The sequence below is a fragment of the Mus caroli genome, chromosome 5, assembly GCF_900094665.2.
Source record: "Mus caroli chromosome 5, CAROLI_EIJ_v1.1, whole genome shotgun sequence".
Taxonomy (NCBI): domain Eukaryota; kingdom Metazoa; phylum Chordata; class Mammalia; order Rodentia; family Muridae; genus Mus; species Mus caroli.
The window spans coordinates 33,697,998-33,717,055 of NC_034574.1; the positions used below are offsets into that span (position 1 = coordinate 33,697,998).

Genomic DNA, 19,058 nt, shown 5'->3' on the forward strand with positions numbered 1-19,058 from the left:
CTCTTCTCTTCTCTTCTCTTCTCTTCTCTTCTCTTCTCTTCTCCCCTCCCCTCCCCTCCCCTCCCCTCCTCTTCTCTTCTCTTCTCTTCCTGTGCTGCAGGGAATGAGGCTTCATGCAATTGAATAGATTTCTAGGGAAGCCATTGGTGTGAGCCACAGAAAGCCAGTTCAAAACAGCTTGCTACCTTTGGAAGCCTTCTAGAATAATGACATCTGGACTTTCTAAGTTCCTGCAGTGTTTTTTTTTCCCCAATCATTCTCCCCATTATCCCAAAAATGATTTGCTTAACACTTGGAATTGCTCTTGGAGGACAAGGACCAATCTTGTAGGCGATGTGCTTAGCTCATAAAGCACGGAGGAGCAAATACTTTTGATAGGGTGGTGAGACTGTATAGAAAGATGTGGCAGACACTTGTATGGCATTTATCTGTACCTATGTAAAATGTATGTACCTATGACATATGTAGGAAGGTAAACATATGATTTCCTGGTGTGTGTGAATAGTGTGTTATTCTCTACCACTCATTCATTTGTATTCATTCATTCATTCACTATAAAAGTCCCTAACAGGAAATCCCATAATGATTTAACTCTTTGTGCAAGTATGGGCTCAGGACCCCAAAGACCAAGTTCTCAGCATAAAGGAGATTTATTTGCCCCAGAGAGACAGAGGGCAGGGATAAGGGACAAAGAGAGGATAGGGGAAGAAGGAGAAGGGGAAGAGAAAAAAGAAGAAGGGAAAAAAGATACAAGGGAGATGGGTAAAGAATATTTGTCCCGGAGGGGGACAAGGACTGCCTCTGGACAGGGAGGAGACAGATGTGGCCCATAGGAAAATGGTGGTTTATAAAAGTAAAGGGAAACCCTGTGTTAGGATGAGGTGTTTAATTTTAATTGGGCATATTATATAGGTGAGTCAAAGAGGGATTTTGATTGCTGGCTTCAGTGGTTGATAGCTGCATCTTGGTAGTCAGCCTCAGGAGGAGGAAGTGGTCACATACGGGACTGGACCTTGGAGGCTAGTTGTGATCTAATCTTTTTGGTTTTCAAGGCAGAGAGAAAGGGGGAAAGGCAAGGCCTGCTGGAGGCATGCTCACCATGCTCCAGCTGGCCAGACTCCCGTCAACTTGTGTTCTTCCAAATCCACAGGTTAAAATCTAATCACCAAGGTGATGGTGGTAAAGCACGGGACTGTTAGGGAGATGATCAGGGCACAGTGGCAAAGCTCCCAATTAGCATTTATGCCGCCACCAGGGAGATCCTAGAGTACACTTCCTGTCCTTTCCCCCAGGGAAGAATACACATAAGAGATTCCAGCTATGAGCCAGGTTCTTACTGGAGAGCAAACCTGCCCATAGCTTGTCCTGGGGCTTTTCAGGGTACAAAACTGTGAACATGTTTCTGTTGGTTATGAGTCATCCAGCTAAGGCATTTCCTTGTAGAAACCCAAGCCGACCGACACTGAGAGTAAGGAATTAGGTCTCAGTCACAAAGGGTCATTGGAAATTCAGTTAGAGAATTGTAAAGAATTTCACGTTGAGGAATCATGCGTCCAAATGCACAGTGGTGTTCTTGTTTCTTTGACCTGCAGAAGGACATGGACATTGTTTCCTGGAACTTGCCTCAGGATTCTGATGTCCCTTGGGTTTAGGATCTGCCACCTGGAGTTAATTAACTAGGTTAATATTAAGGAAGGGGCTGTGCTACCCCCTAGGGGGCGGGGCTCAGAGCAGCACAGTGCAGTTCTCTCAGTTCTCAGTGTGGAGGCAAGGTTCTGCACTTTCAAACTACACTCCCACAGATGCACAGTTGCATCCTCTGGTTGTATCTTGGTGACCACTGTAGTTCCTTCACCCATGCACCAGAAGGAAATGGGTCTGGGAACTGTGGTCTAGTTCAGCACTTCTGGAGTCTGTAAACACTCAGATTCTGATTCAGGGCGCTGGGCTTGGTGCCTGGGATTCTGTATTTCTTAAAGTCTCCAGGATAATGCAAATGCTGATACAGTCTGTGGTTATAGTGATCAGGTCCTACAGATCAGGAAACATTGATCAGGAACACCCCCCCCCCCCGCCCTGGGTGGTGAGAATAGCACAGAGCATTAAGAGGCAGCTTTCATTTGTGTAGTGCTGCTGCATGCATTTGTGTGTGCGTGTGTGTGCATGTACATATGTGTGTGAGTGCATGTACATGTGTGTGAGTGTGCACATACATGTGTGTGCATGTACATGTGTGAGTGTATGTACATGTGTGTGAGTGTGCATTTACATGTGTGTACAAGTACATGTGTGTATGTGTGTGCATGTATATGTGTGTGTGTATGTATGTGTGTGTATACATGTACATGTGTGAGTGTATGTATGTGTACATGTGCGTGTGAGTGTGTATTTATGTGTGTGAGTGTGTATTTATGTGTGTGAGTGTGTATTTATGTGTGTGTGTACATGTACATGTGTGTGCATGTGTGTGCATGTACATGTGTGTGTTCTTTTACTATTCTCTTTCTTTCTTAGGACTGACCTGCAGCAACTCTATAGGGACTAACTGATCTGAGAATACAGAAGAGGACAGAATAAAGACAAGTTTGCATTGATGGAGATAAATATCCTCAGAGTTCTGGGAACTTAACAAGGCAGATTCCTGCTCCTGAGGTGTAGGACAGGCAAATGGGAAAGTGGGTGACTCCAGGTTAACTTATCCCCAGCAAAAACCAGTACATATGAGCTGGTGGCAACGTGTTCCCAGGTAGTTATTGTCAAGTTCATTTTTAGGGTATTTTAAAGCAGAAATCATTAAGATACATTTCATAATGTTTTTTAAAAGGTCATTTTCAAGTTGATAGGTATCCAACCAAAACCAAAGTACCAAAACCCTTCTTGAGAGGGATAAACTCTCCTCTCAATGAAGGAGGCACCATTACAGGATGGAGTCAGAGACCAAGGGAAGGGAATTTCAACTACCAGTTAGATGGGGACACAAAGCAAATCTCCCAGGAATGGCCAATGATATTGCACAGCGCTCCCCGAGAGGAACATGGGTCTGAGTGTAGAGCCTCCTGTAGTACGGGTTGGCAAGTGGTTCTGAAACACATTTCCATTTGAGTTCCCAGTACTTATGAGTGTGCCCTTATTTGGAAAAAGGGTCCTTCTAGGTGTAACTGAAGATCTTGATATGAAATAATTTAGGGTTAATCTGGGTAAATTCTAGATTAAATGGCAAGTGTCTTTATAGAGGTGGAGGGAGAGTTGAGACCAGCAGAAGAGGAGTCTAACTGTCATTAGGAGCAGATGAGATTGGAGCAATACAAGCCCAAGTCAAGGGATGCTGGGAGCCAACAGAAGCTAGGGAAGCAGAAAGGACCCTGCAGAGCCAGCCCTGACAGCACCTCTATTTGAACTTGGACCCTTGAGAACTACGAAAGGATGAATTTCTGTTGTCTTAAGCCACCCCCACTCCAACTGTTGCTACAGTCCTTGAGCACTTGCCCCAATGGTTGGTTTATTCCTTCACCACGGCCCTTTAATGCACATCCAACATACAAACTGGCACTTTGCTACACTTACCCTCCATCATAGTTTGGAGTCTGAGAACTCAGCTCCTTTAATGTGGCCACAGATGACTCAGATGGCAGCACCACCCCCTTCCCAGGCTTCCTGTTCCCACTGTGGTGAACTGGACTTCCACTATTACACTCTGTTCCTTCCTGGGAAAAGATTGGCCAGGGATGCTGAAGTTCAGAAATACTAAGGATGTTGTATGGAAGCACCTGCTTCAGCCACAGAGAAGAAAGATAGCTGAGATGCTCTGAACTGAACTGCAGTCCAGGTGACAAGCCCATCTTCAGACTGTATGCCAGGGAGGTCCCTGCTCACTCCTCTGCAATAAGAACAAGGGCCTAGGATGGACTCCAGCTTCCCCATCCTGTGGGACAGAGGTTAGTCTGCCCAATGCTGACCCCCCCCCCATGGGGTCTGTGGGTGCTCATGTTACCAGAGGTTTTCCTTTGGGTTATAGCAGTGCCTGCTCTAAGTCGGCATCCATTTGCCATAATGAACCATTCTCTGTGTGCCACCAAGTGCTCCTCTGGGAGCCACTGAAAGCCAAGTTGTTCTTCCCTCTGTAGGCCACATCCCGCTGTCCAGATGGCTCTGTAATTTCTCAGTCACCCACAGAGTTAGGTAACTCCCCCAGGATCACACAGCTGTAAAGTGGAGCCAGGGCTTGAGAGACACTCAGACACTTTTAGCACACCCTCTCTGGTGCTATCAACCTGCTTCTCGATCTGCACCAGATCAGTGATGCCATGTAACCAAGTCAAAAGGTCGGTAAGGTCAATAAATATCTAAGTAAACTGAGTTCAGAGTTAGTACCTGCATTTGTCACTTTCCATATCATGGTGGCAACATATTTGACAGCAACAATTAAAGGGAAGAATTCACTCTGCATATGGCTTCATATATACCAGGCCATCCTGGTGGATGAGGCATGACATATCACACTTCACACCTTGGCATTTAGGAACCGGAAGGAGGACAGGTAGGAAAAGGCCAGTGCAGACAGAGCTCCCAAAGACATTCCCCCAGGGACGTACTTCCTTTGGCTAAGCCCCTCCTATATTTTATCACCTCCCAGTAGCACGGGAATCGATCCATTCACTAGGCCGAAGCCCTCAGAATCTAGCTGTCTCTAGAGGCTGCATCACAGACACAGCCAACCGTGCACTTCACTGATCCCTTTGCATTTATTAGTCCAACCAAAATGACGGCCCAAATTAGGCATCACAGCACTCCAGTTTTCTCTCGTCAAAGGTGTTATTTTTGCATTATAGACATGATTTGAGCATTTAAGATTGCTGCTTTTTTTTTTTCTATATTCACAGACACAAGCCATGGTTGAGTTTTTCTATACACATCTGGTTATCATAAACCAATCACATCCCTGTACAGAGAAAGCAGGGTTATAGATTTTATCCTGTGGGAGTCACAGGGTGTTTACATGTACCATATCACACACTGGCTGTGAGTGACTCTTGGTATTTTTGCAGGAGTGTCTTGTGTCTTAGTCCTGGACTTCTCAGTCCTGTTCTAGCTGCACACTTATGCTGGACCAGAACAAGTGGCCTGTGCACGAAAATGTTGCTACTGGACACCCAAGCACACAGCAAGGAAATCCCCTTCCAATCAGGGCACACTTGCACTATTGAGACATCATCTATCTTGTGTCTCCTGTGGTCTCTAGAATAGAGGTTCTCAACCTGTGGGGCACAATTCCTTCGGGGGTTGCATATCAGACATTTACATTATGATTCATAACAATAGCGAACTTACAGTTATGAAGTAGCAACACAAATAATTTTATGGTTGGAGGGATTCACCACACATGAGGAACTGTATTAAAGTGTCACAGCATTGGGAAAGTTGAGAACCACTGCGTTAGAGGATAGAAGTTGGAATTCAGAGTGCTGTCTGGTACTTACTGGCTGGTCATGGTCCTTGGCACCTGGCAAAGGAGAGGGATCTTCAACTCAGCCTGTGGAGGCAAAAAGAAATTTATTACTGGACCGTGTGCATCATGTTTTAGTTCTGTTGAATGCTACCTCTGCTTCTTTGCCGGATTTGAAGCAGGTGCCGGCCAAGAGGCAGAGAGAGGAAGCAAATCAATGTAGGTCAAAAATCGGTTTATTTCAGGCACAGGGTGGGGGAGGGACTCCCCATCCTCCGACATGCTGTCCTCCTTCTGTCAGCATCCATCCCATCTGCCCTCGGGAGCTGAGCAAGCATGCACTGAGTCTGGTTTTCCCTTGCGTGCAATTGTACACTTTCCCTGGGCACCTAGGAAGCGTTAGCCCAGGCTTCTTTGGTTCTGCTCTGAGGAGTCCACAGGTTTGCCGGTGCAGGCTCGACAAGGGATGCTTTTCATTTCCCTGTGACTTTCCCATAAAATATTTACTGGAAGTTTCATTTGTATACCACTTTGCATCAGCCACCACCTTTTATTTGAGCCTAGTATTCACCCTCGGAGGAGGGATCATTAGCTCCATTTACCATATAAATTAGCAGCGGAGACTCAGGGAGCATGCAGTAAGTGCTTTGCATCAGTGGCCACGTTTAATGTATTCGAAGATGATAGGAAGTATACAGGATGTTTCCACTGTAGCCTCCGGAGATCCAGCAAGAAACAGAGTCCGTATATTAGATAATTTGAGAATAGTGTAACATTCTTTGGAAGTTTCGAGCAGGTAGGACAGGAAAGATAGTGGGACACATGGGGGCGGTAGAAAGGCGTGCTGTCATTGTACAAAGAAGGGTGAAGGGAGGAAGTGGTGATGGAATTGGGAGACTGAGTGGAAGAGCAGTAGTTTTCAGTGAAGGGCAGCTTCAGGAGAGAGGGTGGGACGAGGCCATCTGCTGTTGTCTCCCATTGGCTAAAGTCGAGAAGAATCCAGGAAGGAGGAACTATTGGTGTGGCTGATGCTTATCACACCCCTGGGGCTCCCAGATTAGTGGAACAGGGCAGAGGGTGGATTTCATAGCTTGAAAATGAAGCTCCAAAGTTTATCTCCAAAGGTGGGATTCATACTTGATCTATCTAATCTTGGAGTAACAGCTGTGGAGAAGTTACTGAGGAGTGAGGACTGGCTCAGGTCCTCTGACACCCATGAGTGTGTTGCTCCTTGCCACACCTCTACTCCCGTACTTCAGGTCTGTCACTGACAGGAAGAAAAGAAGGAACTCATCTTAGGATTTTGTTCCCCTATGGTTCTTTGGACAGGGTGGCGTGTCTCTTTCATGGTCCCCTCAGGAAGTCATCTCTTCTGAGGTGGTGAAGAGGGTGAACGCCATATCGGAGAAAAACAATTTGTATCCCAGGCCAAGGGAAGAGAAAGAGTTGAGACCATCTAGATGTGCAGCCTTGGTGGAGAACTTAGTCTTTTAGAAATAGTGGCATTGATATCTTTGTCTTATACTGTAGCATTAAGTTTTAAGTAAGCTAATGTACATGATGTTGTCTTACAAACCGTAAAAGTATAAGGTATGGATGTACTCCTTCTAATGTAATAAGATTAGCCAGCTACATCAACATCAAGAATGTTATATTTTGGTATCTAGGCTTATTGATATCAATTTTAAGATATTAAGACCTAATAAATGTAAATTATGTGATTAGGGTTAGATTGGAAAAATGATCTATCCCAGTTTGCTTATACGGTCTGTTTGTTTGTTTGTACATGTTTGGTGGTACTGAAATGGAATTAAGCTCTCTACAGAGGACTCCCTGTATTCCTGGTTCTTAGCCAGCTCTTAGGTCCACAGCCCCAAGGCACAGGTGCCGGTTCATCCCAGCCGAGGCTTTATGCCTCTCATCAGTAAGGTGGGAAGCTGACCAGTTCTAATTCTGCCATCTGTAGCGTAGCTAGTGTAGTGCCGTACAAAGCATGAGAGCTTGCTTTGGTTTAATTTTCTTCATCTGGTGCAAGCAATTGGGCTAAACAAGTGTCTTCTAGCTCAAAGATTCCACAAAACAGCTCCCTTAAAAACTATAATCCATCCAAATCTGATGACAACGATGGCTTTAAAATGTTAGAGGGATGTTATTATATCTCTTGCCTTTTATTGTCTTCTCCAATGGCGCTGCTTGTAGAACAAAATTGCAGTGTCTCTGAAAAAAAAAATAGCTCTCACAGAGGAGAGCAGGGAGGCTTGGGGAAACCTCAGTTGCTTATAGACCTCTGTAATTTACTTGGTCTGTTGCATTTGTGTTTTAAAATATTAGGGAAAATGTAAGTCATTCTATCAGCGATTTCTGAGAGATGTGAGCAGTGATTATATAGAGAATTTTTAAAATATATTTTTAATGAGTCAAACTCTTTTGGCACTCTAAAAAGTAAAACTCAGGGTCTGAGTGACCTACCCAGAGGAGCCTGAGTCAGCCAGGCAGTGGGGCTTCAGCAAGGCAGATAGAGTACCCACCACAGGGCCACAGCTCTCTGCTCCGCCCATATTGTCCTGAGAGCTCTTCTGAGAACTCAGTACTCTTATCTGATTTCCTTTTTGTAAAGGATGTGGTAAGGGGTTGAGTTAGATTTGCATGTCTGTCAGTTTTATGAAGATAATACAGAGTGCAAAAGACAGGATGCTTCCCTTCTAGCCATGCGCCATTGCAAAGAGAACTGAATGAACTGGGATGCTACTCACACCCTATGTCACAGCGACTCGCCGAGTTTGTGTAATCATCGTTATTTGATACAAAGACAAAGTGACACTCACATGTGTTAAGTTACAAGTGTTTCAGGGCACACACATACCTGGCATATGAAATGTCTTTGGTCCTGATACCCTGGCGGTGCTTTGGAATGGCTGCTTGCTTGTTTAGAGCCTTGGTTTACTTTTTTTTGTAACACGGGAGTAGTATAACCAGTGATTGCTCTGGGTGTTTGTGAAGATGACAGGAGAAGTCTGTGATACATGTGAGCAGCACATTTTTTTCTCTCGCAGCTAACACTGGGAGTATCATTCAGACATCAGAGTTGCTACTGTAGCTGGGTTTGCTCTGAACACAGATCCAAGGGAAGACAAGCAACCGGGAGGATTTGCAGAAAGTAAACAAACAAGAACTGAGCGGGAAGGGATGGAGCAAAGCTAAGAATCAGAGGATACCTGCATCCCAACAGATGCGCAAAGACACCAAGGACTTGAATTTGAAGATAAATTAAATGCCTTTTTACTGCTTCCAGGTTTGAGTCTCCAGACACATGGGGTAAACTGCCCATGCTCATAGACATTGACTCAATAACCACAGGTTTTCTGTCAGCTTGTTGGCTCTGCCTGGGCTGTAAAATGTATGGTGCCCTGAAAAGTCTATGTGGCTTGTTCTGGGCAGCAGTCTATGTATGATGGTTGTCTAAATACCCCAGATATTTTAGATAAGATTTGGATGCTCAAGGTGATATGGCCATAGACTGTCCCAGATATTTTAACGGTTAGATTGACCACACTTTAGTGAATAGCCACAAACCCAAGCATGAACTGTACTTGATTGGTTAAAAAAATGAGGACACTAAGTTATGTGTGTTGATGAAGGGGGGTGGGCCTGGGAGAAATTTGCAGAGGCAAGATGATCAAAACACATTGTATGAAATTTTCAAAGAGCTAAGAAACATGAAAGAGAACAGCCAATAAAGCAGACAAATTCAAATGGTTTTAAGTTTATGATTTTGGTTGGAATATATTCATAGCTGCATGTGGCCCAGTTGGTTGGACATACCCGAATGCCTAAATCCTATACAAAAGGGGCCGGAATCTGTCCATCGTTTGCTTTGGATTAGAAATCTATGGCTTCATTTTCAGGGGTAGAGTCCCTTTAGCTTTCTTTTCTCTAACAGGTTTCTGATATCTAAGATGAGGGTTGAGAACAAAGTATCCACTTTCTCCACTCAAAAAGCACTTGGAATCCTAGCATAGCAGTGAGACAAGAAAACAAACAGAAACACAAATAGGAAAGGAAGAAGTGGAATTATGCCCATTTGCAGATTATATCATCCCATACTTATGAGACTCAGAAGACCACACCAGAAAACTCCGATTACTGACAAATAGGCTACAGAATCAATATACAAAATACAGTAGCTATATACTAGCAAAAACATATTTGAGAAAGAAAACAGGAAAACAGGTCCATTTATTTCATAGCTTAAAAATTATCTACAAATATAATTAACCAAAGGGAAAGGCCTTGTGATGAACATTTTAAAACACTTGAAGGAAGAAACTGAAGAAGACACCAGGTGCCCCCATGCTGATAGATCAGAAGAATTAATATTATGAAAAAGGCCACATTACCAAATATGATCTACAGATTCTATCAGTCTCTACCAGTGTTCCAATGATATCTAGAGAAATAATAAAATAATAATAATAATAATTAATAATAAAAACAATCCTGAAATTCATACAGAAGCATGGACGACTCCAAAATGGCCAACACAATTCTTAGCAAAAACAACAATGTTAAATAATATATTATTCAACTTTGATTTTGTTGTTACTGTGATAAAGAACAGCCTAAAACAAAGTTGGAGAGGAAAAGGTTCATTGGTTTACAGGTTACAGTTCACCACTGAGAGACATCAAGGCAGAAACTCAGTGCAGCAACCTGGAGGCAGGAACTGAAGCAGAGGCCATGGAAGAGCTTCACCTACATGGCTTGCTCACTTCCTTTCTTATGCCACCCAGGGATGTCCCACAGAGGTCATGCCTACCGGCCAATTTGATGGAGATAGTTTCTAAACTGAGGTTAGCTCTCTCAAGGTGATTCTAGTTTGTGTCAAGCTGACAAAAACTAACCATAATATGTAATATGTAATTTATAAAATATATGTGCATATATGAAAATAGAAGCAATACTATGTGAGACTAGGAAGGGATTTAGTATAAGGGCTCCCTTTCTTTCTCTCAAGGGAGAATAAAGGTCATGGCCAAGAGATGCTCTGTTGGTTCACTTCTGAGAGCAAAGGGAAGCCTGACTCTGTGACCAGTTAGAACAGCCAATTTCACATTTTTGGATATGATGGTTTCTGTGATTTTTCTTTTTCATTAGCAAATTACATACTCACTTTGTAGGTTGAAACCCATTTTAGAACCATAAGGAATTTGATGGTATAAGCCATTAGTAGGTTCCACACTAGAAGCACGTGTAAGATTCTGAGCTTGAAACCTGCTTGGTGTTTCAGAGAATGGGTTAGGAAGCAAAACCTTGCTGTATAAATGGATGGGGTTTTGATGTGGTTCTTAATCTAGAAATAATTAATACCCTTATGGTATCATAAGCAGTTTAAACAACTGAAAATATGTAGACCAACAAAATCACATTTCCTTGTCAACTTTGAGAACTCTTGTTGTCCCCTGGGAATGTGCCAGTGCCACCAAGCAGCTAGAGAGACGCATTTTATCACAGTTCTCTTACACATTCTCTGGTCAAAATTAATATTTCATGAGGGGAAAACGTGCTTTACAGCACATAATTTTTTATTTTTTGCTTTCAAATATTTCTCATTTATTCCCAGAAGATAAAGCTTATAAAAATACGAACTTCTGCTTCTTTGAAAGTTTAAGAAACATCATTTTAATGACAATGAACCTGACCAGATATAGGAAATAGCCAAAAGCAAACCTCGAGTTGCTAAGACAATGTGAGCATCAGCCGGGCAAGCTGTGCATTCCAAACTGGGTCAAGGCTGAAGCACAAGGTCTGTTTAAAATACCTACGAGAGATGTCTGATTCCCTCTCTACAATCACACCCAGCACAGAATGATGGAGTTGAGGAAGAAGCAGTATATGAATATTTGAAGAAAGATAAGAGAGAGTGGGAGGGAAGGAGAGAGAGAGAGAGAGAGAGAGAGAGAGAGAGAGAGAGAGAGAGAGAGCGCTATGCACGCAACTTTGAAAAAGCATATTGAAACTAGTATTTCTTAGATGCAGACAGTTACTAATTTGCCCACGATTCAGAATTTTGCATAATTTTCTCCTATTTTCATGTCAAAAATTAGGAAGTCATGATGTAGAGATGCTCATATTTAGAGGAGAATGCTTGCTTGCTGATTGAATTTCTAATTCTAACCCTGGCTAGGGTAATCAGCTAAATTCAATTAATTATAACAGTTCACTTGATTAGATTTCCATGGAGAGGAGGTATTAAAAGTCAAATGGGTTACTATTACAGATGGTTTTGAGGACTTGAAGAGAATTCTTTTTTTCTAGTTTTTTTTTTCTGCTATTAAGCATGATGATATTTTAAAAAATGATTTTGCAACTGCCTCGGTAACAAGTTACTTCCCTTAAGCATCTTGACGGAACATGGGAGGACAGCTATTTGTTCTTTTAGAAAGATTTTGAAAAGGACTCTAACACACTGATGCAATCGATAGTTGTTTTTTAATTTATTGCTCTTAGGGCATCTTGGTTTTGAAAACCATTTCCATTTTCTCTTCTGCTATCTGGTTCTATAGGGAGAGTCTCCACGTCAGGGCTCAGGCCTTCCCATTTATTGTGTAGTAAACACATGCCTTTGCTTTCTCCTCTTCTGATTCGCTTAATTTGTACTATAATTCTTTTTTTCCTGTCATTCCTTCTTTTTATTTTTCTTTTCCTTGTATTTTCATCAAGCTTCTATTTATACTATTTACGTTACTCTACTATTAGGGAAAACTAAACTGTAGTAAGCAAACAAATACCCATATCTATCTATCTATCTATCTATCTATCTATCCATCTATCTATCTACATATTACCTACTTATCATCTATTTATCTATCATATACCATCTATTAACTATCTATCTATCTATCATCAATCAATCTCTTTTTTCTATCATCTATCTATCTATCTATCTATCTATCTATCTATCATCTATCAGTAAATCTCTCTGCTATATATGTTTGTCTTATCATCTAATTATTATCTACCATCTTAGTATCGATCGTTCATCTGTATCTATTATCTATCAATAAATCATTTAGCTATCAATCATGTATCTATCATTTTTGTTTTCTTGGTAGACTATGGCATAGTATATCTGCTACAGTCCACATACATTTTATTGAGATGGTCCCCGATTTTTGCGTGAAGATTTATGTCTATCTCATTTTTATTAGGCTTTCATAAATGATGCCAGAATCTTACTAACTGGAGGTAAAACTGCTAGATCTACATTAATGAGAATGCCTCCAACTGTGATTTATTTTTCTGTTTAATTAATTAATTAGTTAATTAATTAAAGTTCACTTGGTGATAGTAAAGGCATTTTTGGGGGGTAAGGAAGAGAAACTAAGTTGCAAGGACTACTCATTTATACTCCATAGTTTTCAAGCTAGGCGTGGGAAGGAAATGCCTCCCTGGTGATAGCTAACCATCAAAGGTGAATGTCCTACCACTTTTTTACAAAGACATATTTATTAAGCATTTGCTGTCTGCTAGTTGTTTCTCTGCATCATTGTTTCACAAGAAAAACCTGAAGAACATTTGCATGAAGCTTAAAATCCAAAGAAGAAGCACAAAAGGGTACGTAATCTAATCATTTATGGACTAGGAATAATGCAACTCATAACAATAATAGAGAACAAGAACAGTACCATTTGCTGCATACCAGAGCTGCGTACAAGGCATTCTATTTAAGTAAGATTCCATTGTACGGCGGCAATCCAAACGACCCAGATTTTGCAATACTGAGCAATTCTGTCATTTTCCTTTTCCGCGACAGCCCTCTGGAGCCATATCTGTCTTGTATACAAACGGCACAGTGTGGGTGCGGAGGAGCTCAGCCCTTCATCTGTGACTTGAAGCACATTTGAAACCCGACTTTGGAATTCAACTTCCGTGAATTCCACGATTAACTATTTCTTTATCCCGTCTTTTATTCAGGTTCAGCCGCCTACCAAGAAATCTCCAAGCCCAGGGATGCTGATTTGTACAACTTGAGTCTCAGTTTCTCTAACATGAAAAATGGGGACACATGTGTTTGTTCCTCTTGGCTATTCTGAAAACCAAGAAAGAGCCAGGAAGTTAGCATGATCCCCACGCTACTTTTCTCTGGCCTATGTGCATGGTGTGTATGCTAATGTCAGAGGAAGAGGTCTTGCTCTATTGCTTTCCGTTTTATTCCCTTGAGGCAGGGTCACCAACGAACCCTGAGCTATGGTATTGGCCTGCAACACTCCCCTCCCCCACCCCCGCAACTCCACAGTGCTGGTGGTCAGGCGTGCCTGCGCATGCTCCGCTGGTTTCCTTTTTATGCAGGCACTGCCATTCAAACTCAGGTCCTCACGATTTCAAGGCAAGTCCTCTTGCGCATGGAGCCACCTCTCCAGCCCTAGAGTAGACTTTAGATTGTCCGGTAAGCATAGTGAATGATAATTACTGACTCACGCTTTCATATCAGTGCAATGAAGGATTCCGAAGTTTCTTGAAGCTGACAAGAAAAACATTCTAAAGGAAATAATGTGCTGAGCACCTAATTTAAAACTTTCAGAGGGTCAGTACATCTGAGGAATTCTAAGACGCCACACATCTTTGACAGATGAATGATAAAAATAAATATGAATATGAGGAGATTAGCTTTTTATATACATCACCTTAAAATAGTACCCTGCAGAGGCATGGGCTCCACTGAAGTCTATAGAACTTTAGGTCAAAATTCTGAACAAGAGAAACAAAGGGTTATCTAGAACAATGGTTCTTAACCGTCCAAATGCCACGGCCCTTCAGTATAGTTCCTCATGTTGTGGTGACCCGAAACCATAAAATTATTTTTGTGGCTACTTTGTAACTGTAGTTTAGCTTCTGTTATGAATCATGACATAAATATCTGTGTTTTCTGGTGGTCTTAGGCAACCTGTGAGAAGGGGTTGTTCGACCCTCAAAGGGGTCATGACCTAAAGGTTGAGTTTAATCTATCTATCTATCTATCTACAAAATAAATCAGCTACCAGCAATACCTATTACTATTCTCTCTGTGTTAATAACTACTAGATATTGGGAATGAATTTTAATGTATACCATTTTGTTTCTCACCACAACACCAAAAGCTAGTCACAACAAATCCATCAGATAAAGGACAAATTTAGGTCTTTAGAGGTTAAGTAACAAGCCTAAAACCTAACTCCTGAGAAGTAAGAGTCTGGATAGAAATCTAGGCACTGTTCCCCCTCAAAGGTGGGTGGGTAGTGGAGTGGGAAGGGAGACAAAAATAGAGAATAAGCTGTCAGAGGGAAAGGGGAGCATTCAGTGGGAGTACTCAGACATGGAATTCATCAGGAGATCCAAGCCTTGTTTATAAGGGAGGGGGACCTTTAGCACCTGTGGGCCCTAAGCATCTGCTAATCCTTTTGGGACAGATGGCTCCCAGTGCTGGCCAGGGCATCATTCCACTAGTGGCCCAGCAAACCCTCTCTTGCAATGGCAATTTTGATGCTGTGCCCACCTAATGACCCCTGAGCAGTAACACAATTTCCTGTAAGGATGGCTTCTGGGAAGAAACACACTAATGGTCTGAAACTACAGCTCAGCATATGTGAGCATCACAGGGGGCCATACAAACATCAGTGCCCAAGTGGAATGCTGGCGTGAGCTCCATCCGCACTGACTGTCCTGGAAGAAGTGAGTTTTTATAGGTGATGAAGAGATGCCAGTCACTAGGATGTCCGTGGTAGTTCACCCTCTCAGAGATGGCCATGGCTAGGAGCCAGCCTTAAGTTAATTTGAAAGTAAACTCATCAGAGAACATAGACCAATCTCAAGCAAATGGTAGTGAAATTTCACCTTTATGCTGAGCTTAGCTCATAGAACATCAAACACAGTAGAATATCATTTCTTGTGTTCAGGTATTTGGGAAGCAAAATTCTGCTGATCATTAACAATAATATTTAAAATGTGCACTTTGCAAATAACAGTGGCTTATACCTACAAGTTCTTTACTATTAAAAAAGAATTAGTGTGTGTGTATGTGCGCGTGCGCATGTGTGTGAAAGTATGTGTGTGTGTCTACTACTTTTGAGAGTAGGTGTGGACTGAACCCACGTGTTCAGGCTTGGTGGTAAGCACCTTCATCCACTGAGTAAACTCTTAGTCCCTGAACCTTGGAATTCTAAAAGCCACTGTTTAGTTTGGCAGAAGGCAGTAATAAGGACACACCACCTCAATAGATGGAGAGAGAAAGGTCTTTTCCCTGGAGATGTATACATAGCACCGTGGTTATGATAAATAATGTGTGGCGTCTTTTATAGTCACCAACAGAGAGAACTTTACGTGTCCTTACCACAAAAGCAAGAACTGGGCAGCGGGGGGTAGGGCGGGGATTATTCCACATTGTTTTATTTCAAATGTTCTCCCCCCACCTCTGTGTGTATGTGTGTGTATATGTGTGTATTTGTGTCTATATGTGTATGTGTGTATATGTATGCATGTATGTATGTGCATGTATGTGCATGTATGTGTGTATGTGTGTGCATGTATGTATGTATGTGTGTATGTATGTGTAGGTATGTGTGTATGTGTGTGTGTATGTATTCTTCAATCGCTCTTCACTTTGCTTTTTGAGATAAGGTCCCTCGATGTCTCAGTTCATGAATTCAAGTAGATGAGTGGCTGACAGTCCCCAAGGCTCCTCCTGTCCCTGCCTCTCTAGCACTGGGACTGCATACATGCTCTGCCACAACTGGCATGTCTCCAGCCATTACATGGGTGCTGGAGGTCTGTTTCTTATGCTTGTGTGGCAAACACAAACTAAGTCACCTCCCCAGCCCATCCGTATTGTATTTGTGGGTCACACTATTGCCTTGTACCACATAAATACATGCAACTGTATTTTGTCAGTTTTTAATTAAAAATAAAAATAGATGGTTAAGTTATGGGCTACAGTGACATGGGTTCACCTGGGTGTAATTGCTGATGCATGTGTGAAATGGACAGTACACAGAATATCCTAGGCTCTTGGTGTTTTCTTGAATGAAGTAGGTAAGCACACCCAATAAACTCCAAGGACCAGGGTCATTGTCTGATGCCAACATTCTCCCATATGACCATCTAAATTGATGGTATTTGGAAGACATGATTAAATTAACCAGAACAGGGCTGGGGATTTGGTCAGTGGGGAGAGTATTTGCCTAGTATGCAGGAGTTCCAGGGTTTGATCCCTAGCGCCACATAAAACTGAGTGTGTGGCTCTGGCCCGTGGTCCCTGCACTTAGCTTGAGGCTAGAAGGTCAGACATTCAAAGCCATTCTTAGCTATCTTTTGAGTTGGAAACCAGCCTGGGCTAGATCTTCTTTCTGTTTAGTAACTTAATCCCTTAATCTCTTGCTAGTATGGTAGGCATGACTGAGTGAACCCAGAAGAACTCTGCCCTTAATAGAACTTAGCAGTTGATGTGGTGAGGGATGTTGACTGCTTTATGTATGTAGCAAGCTTCTGAGCAGAATGCTTCCAGCTCGCATTCTGATGTCCTGCATTTGAACTTGAGCATGGTACAACATGGCTGTTCACTCACTGGGTAGCTAGTCTCTTCTTTCTCAGACCCAGCAGCTAACTAAGTTTGCTGTCAAGCTCATAGCACCCGGCCGAGCGTCAAAATGACTTAATGCCAGAAGCATGTAAGTGAAGATCAAAGAGTTTAATCCACTTACCCGAAGGCATTTTAACACATGCTAGCGTCATGCCCAGTTTAGGGCGAAATCTCAAAGCCCCAACTCTTTCCACTTTACCTGAAGTTCAACCAAGTGAAATTCTCTGAGTTTCAGCTTCAATATCTTTTGCTGTTGTTGTTTGCCCCCCCATGCTTCATTAATTTGTTAAGATCAGTAAATGAGGACCCAGATATTCAGAGGCTCCATTCCAGGCTGTGGAACTTTGGTGTATCTCTGTTTTCTAATGAGATCATTAAAATGAAATATTTGCACATTGATAGATAATGATAAATTCTATAGTAGCTGTAGAATATTTATGAATGAAGTTGGATCTGATTTGAGATCAGAAAAGAGGAGTGGCAGAGAAAAAAGAAAATGTTTACTGAATGTGTCCTAATAATTATAACAATGTATTGAATGTCAGGTATGCACAGTACTTCACTTAATAAAAATATTAATAAGACTAAATAATTGTCCATTTGGTCTTTGTTGATGTTGTCCCATTATAAAGATTGGGCTGGAAAGATGGCTCAACGGCTAAAAGTGACTTTGTTTAAATTCCCAGAACTCACATAAAGCCTGGAGCAGTGATTGACTGACTGTAATCCCTGCACTTGCAGGGTGAGATGAGATGAGAGATGAGAGATGAGAGAATCCCCTGAAACTCCTGGGCTAGCTAGCAAGCACAGCAGCAACAATGAAGACACTGCTGCAAACAAAGTTGGAAGACAAGGACCAAAACACTCCTTTGTTTTCTAATCTCTTCACACATGCGATGGGCTGCTCCCTCGCCTCTGTGTGTGTGTGTGTGTGTGCCTGTGTGCCTGTGTGCCTGTGTATGTGTATATGTGTGTGTGTGTGAGAGAGAGAGAGAGAGAGAGAGAGAGAGAGAGAGAGAGAGAGAGAGAGAGAGAGAGAGATCTTTAAGAATGCAGGAATTGAGGAATAGAGATAAAAGACCATACCCAGTCAACGTGTCAGAGTTTCAGTGTCAGAGTTAGGACCCTGACCCACTCTGTCAACATCAAATTCTACAGTTGCCTAGGCAACACTGAACTCAACAAAAAGCAAACCAGAAATGGGGTCCCCCAAGTTTTAGGCCAGAGCTGACCAGATGGAACTGAAAGTGATAGCCCTTGGCTTTATAATGGCCTTGTTCATGGAGTCATCTGAGAGGGCATCTTCTCAGGTGGGGGAGGGGGCAGAAGTGCCACCATGAAGACATCTGGGCTCAGAGAAGATTCGTGGGAATGGATTCAAGGACATATCCTATAAAGCTGTAAACACGCCCGGCTCACTTTTAGCAGAAAACCACTTGGGTGAAATCAGTTTAGGTTTGAATTTTGTTTACTGAATCCATTGCTGTGTAAACAACCTTGACCACACTCCTTGGACCACAGCAGCTCCCATCTGTGAACCAGAGAACAAGATCCCTCTAAGGCTCAAGGCTGGTGGGAGGGGTAAGTGAGTTAATGCAGGGAGCATGGCTGGAATCGATGCACTTTCCTTTATACCTCTCTAGGGTACATTCTATGTGAGGCCTCTGGGAGGATTTCTAAAGGTTTCTGTGCTGTGCCTCCAATTAGCCAGAGCTACCATTGTCTTCCTGGGGTTCACAATGACCACTCCCTGTCGTTTGCCTGAGCCCTGGAAATCAAAGGACACCATCACCGAGGGCCTGGGGTGGGGGGCTGTGCTAAAATTTAGACAAGAACAACACTCATAAAAATCATAACTATCAATAAATCTCAGTCATATTTTTTTCCTGAGCCAGTGTCTACACTTTGATGACACTTCTTATTCCTCCCCCCACCCCCCAACTCAACTTTGCTCTCACAACCTTCTGAGAAAAACCTGGAGGAGTTGCCTGCAGGCACCAATGG

The 19,058-nt window shown here is 42.5% G+C and overlaps 1 protein-coding gene across 1 annotated transcript in view; it reads right to left on the reverse strand.

The window, feature by feature from the left end:
• Clnk (cytokine dependent hematopoietic cell linker) overlaps positions 1-19,058 on the reverse strand; it is a 167,866-nt gene that overhangs the window by 148,028 nt on the left and 780 nt on the right. The window contains exon 2 of the mRNA XM_021163546.1: positions 5,478-5,530. Coding sequence (XP_021019205.1) covers positions 5,478-5,488 — 11 coding nt within the window. The 5' untranslated portion in view covers positions 5,489-5,530. The remainder of the gene's footprint in view (positions 1-5,477; positions 5,531-19,058) is intronic.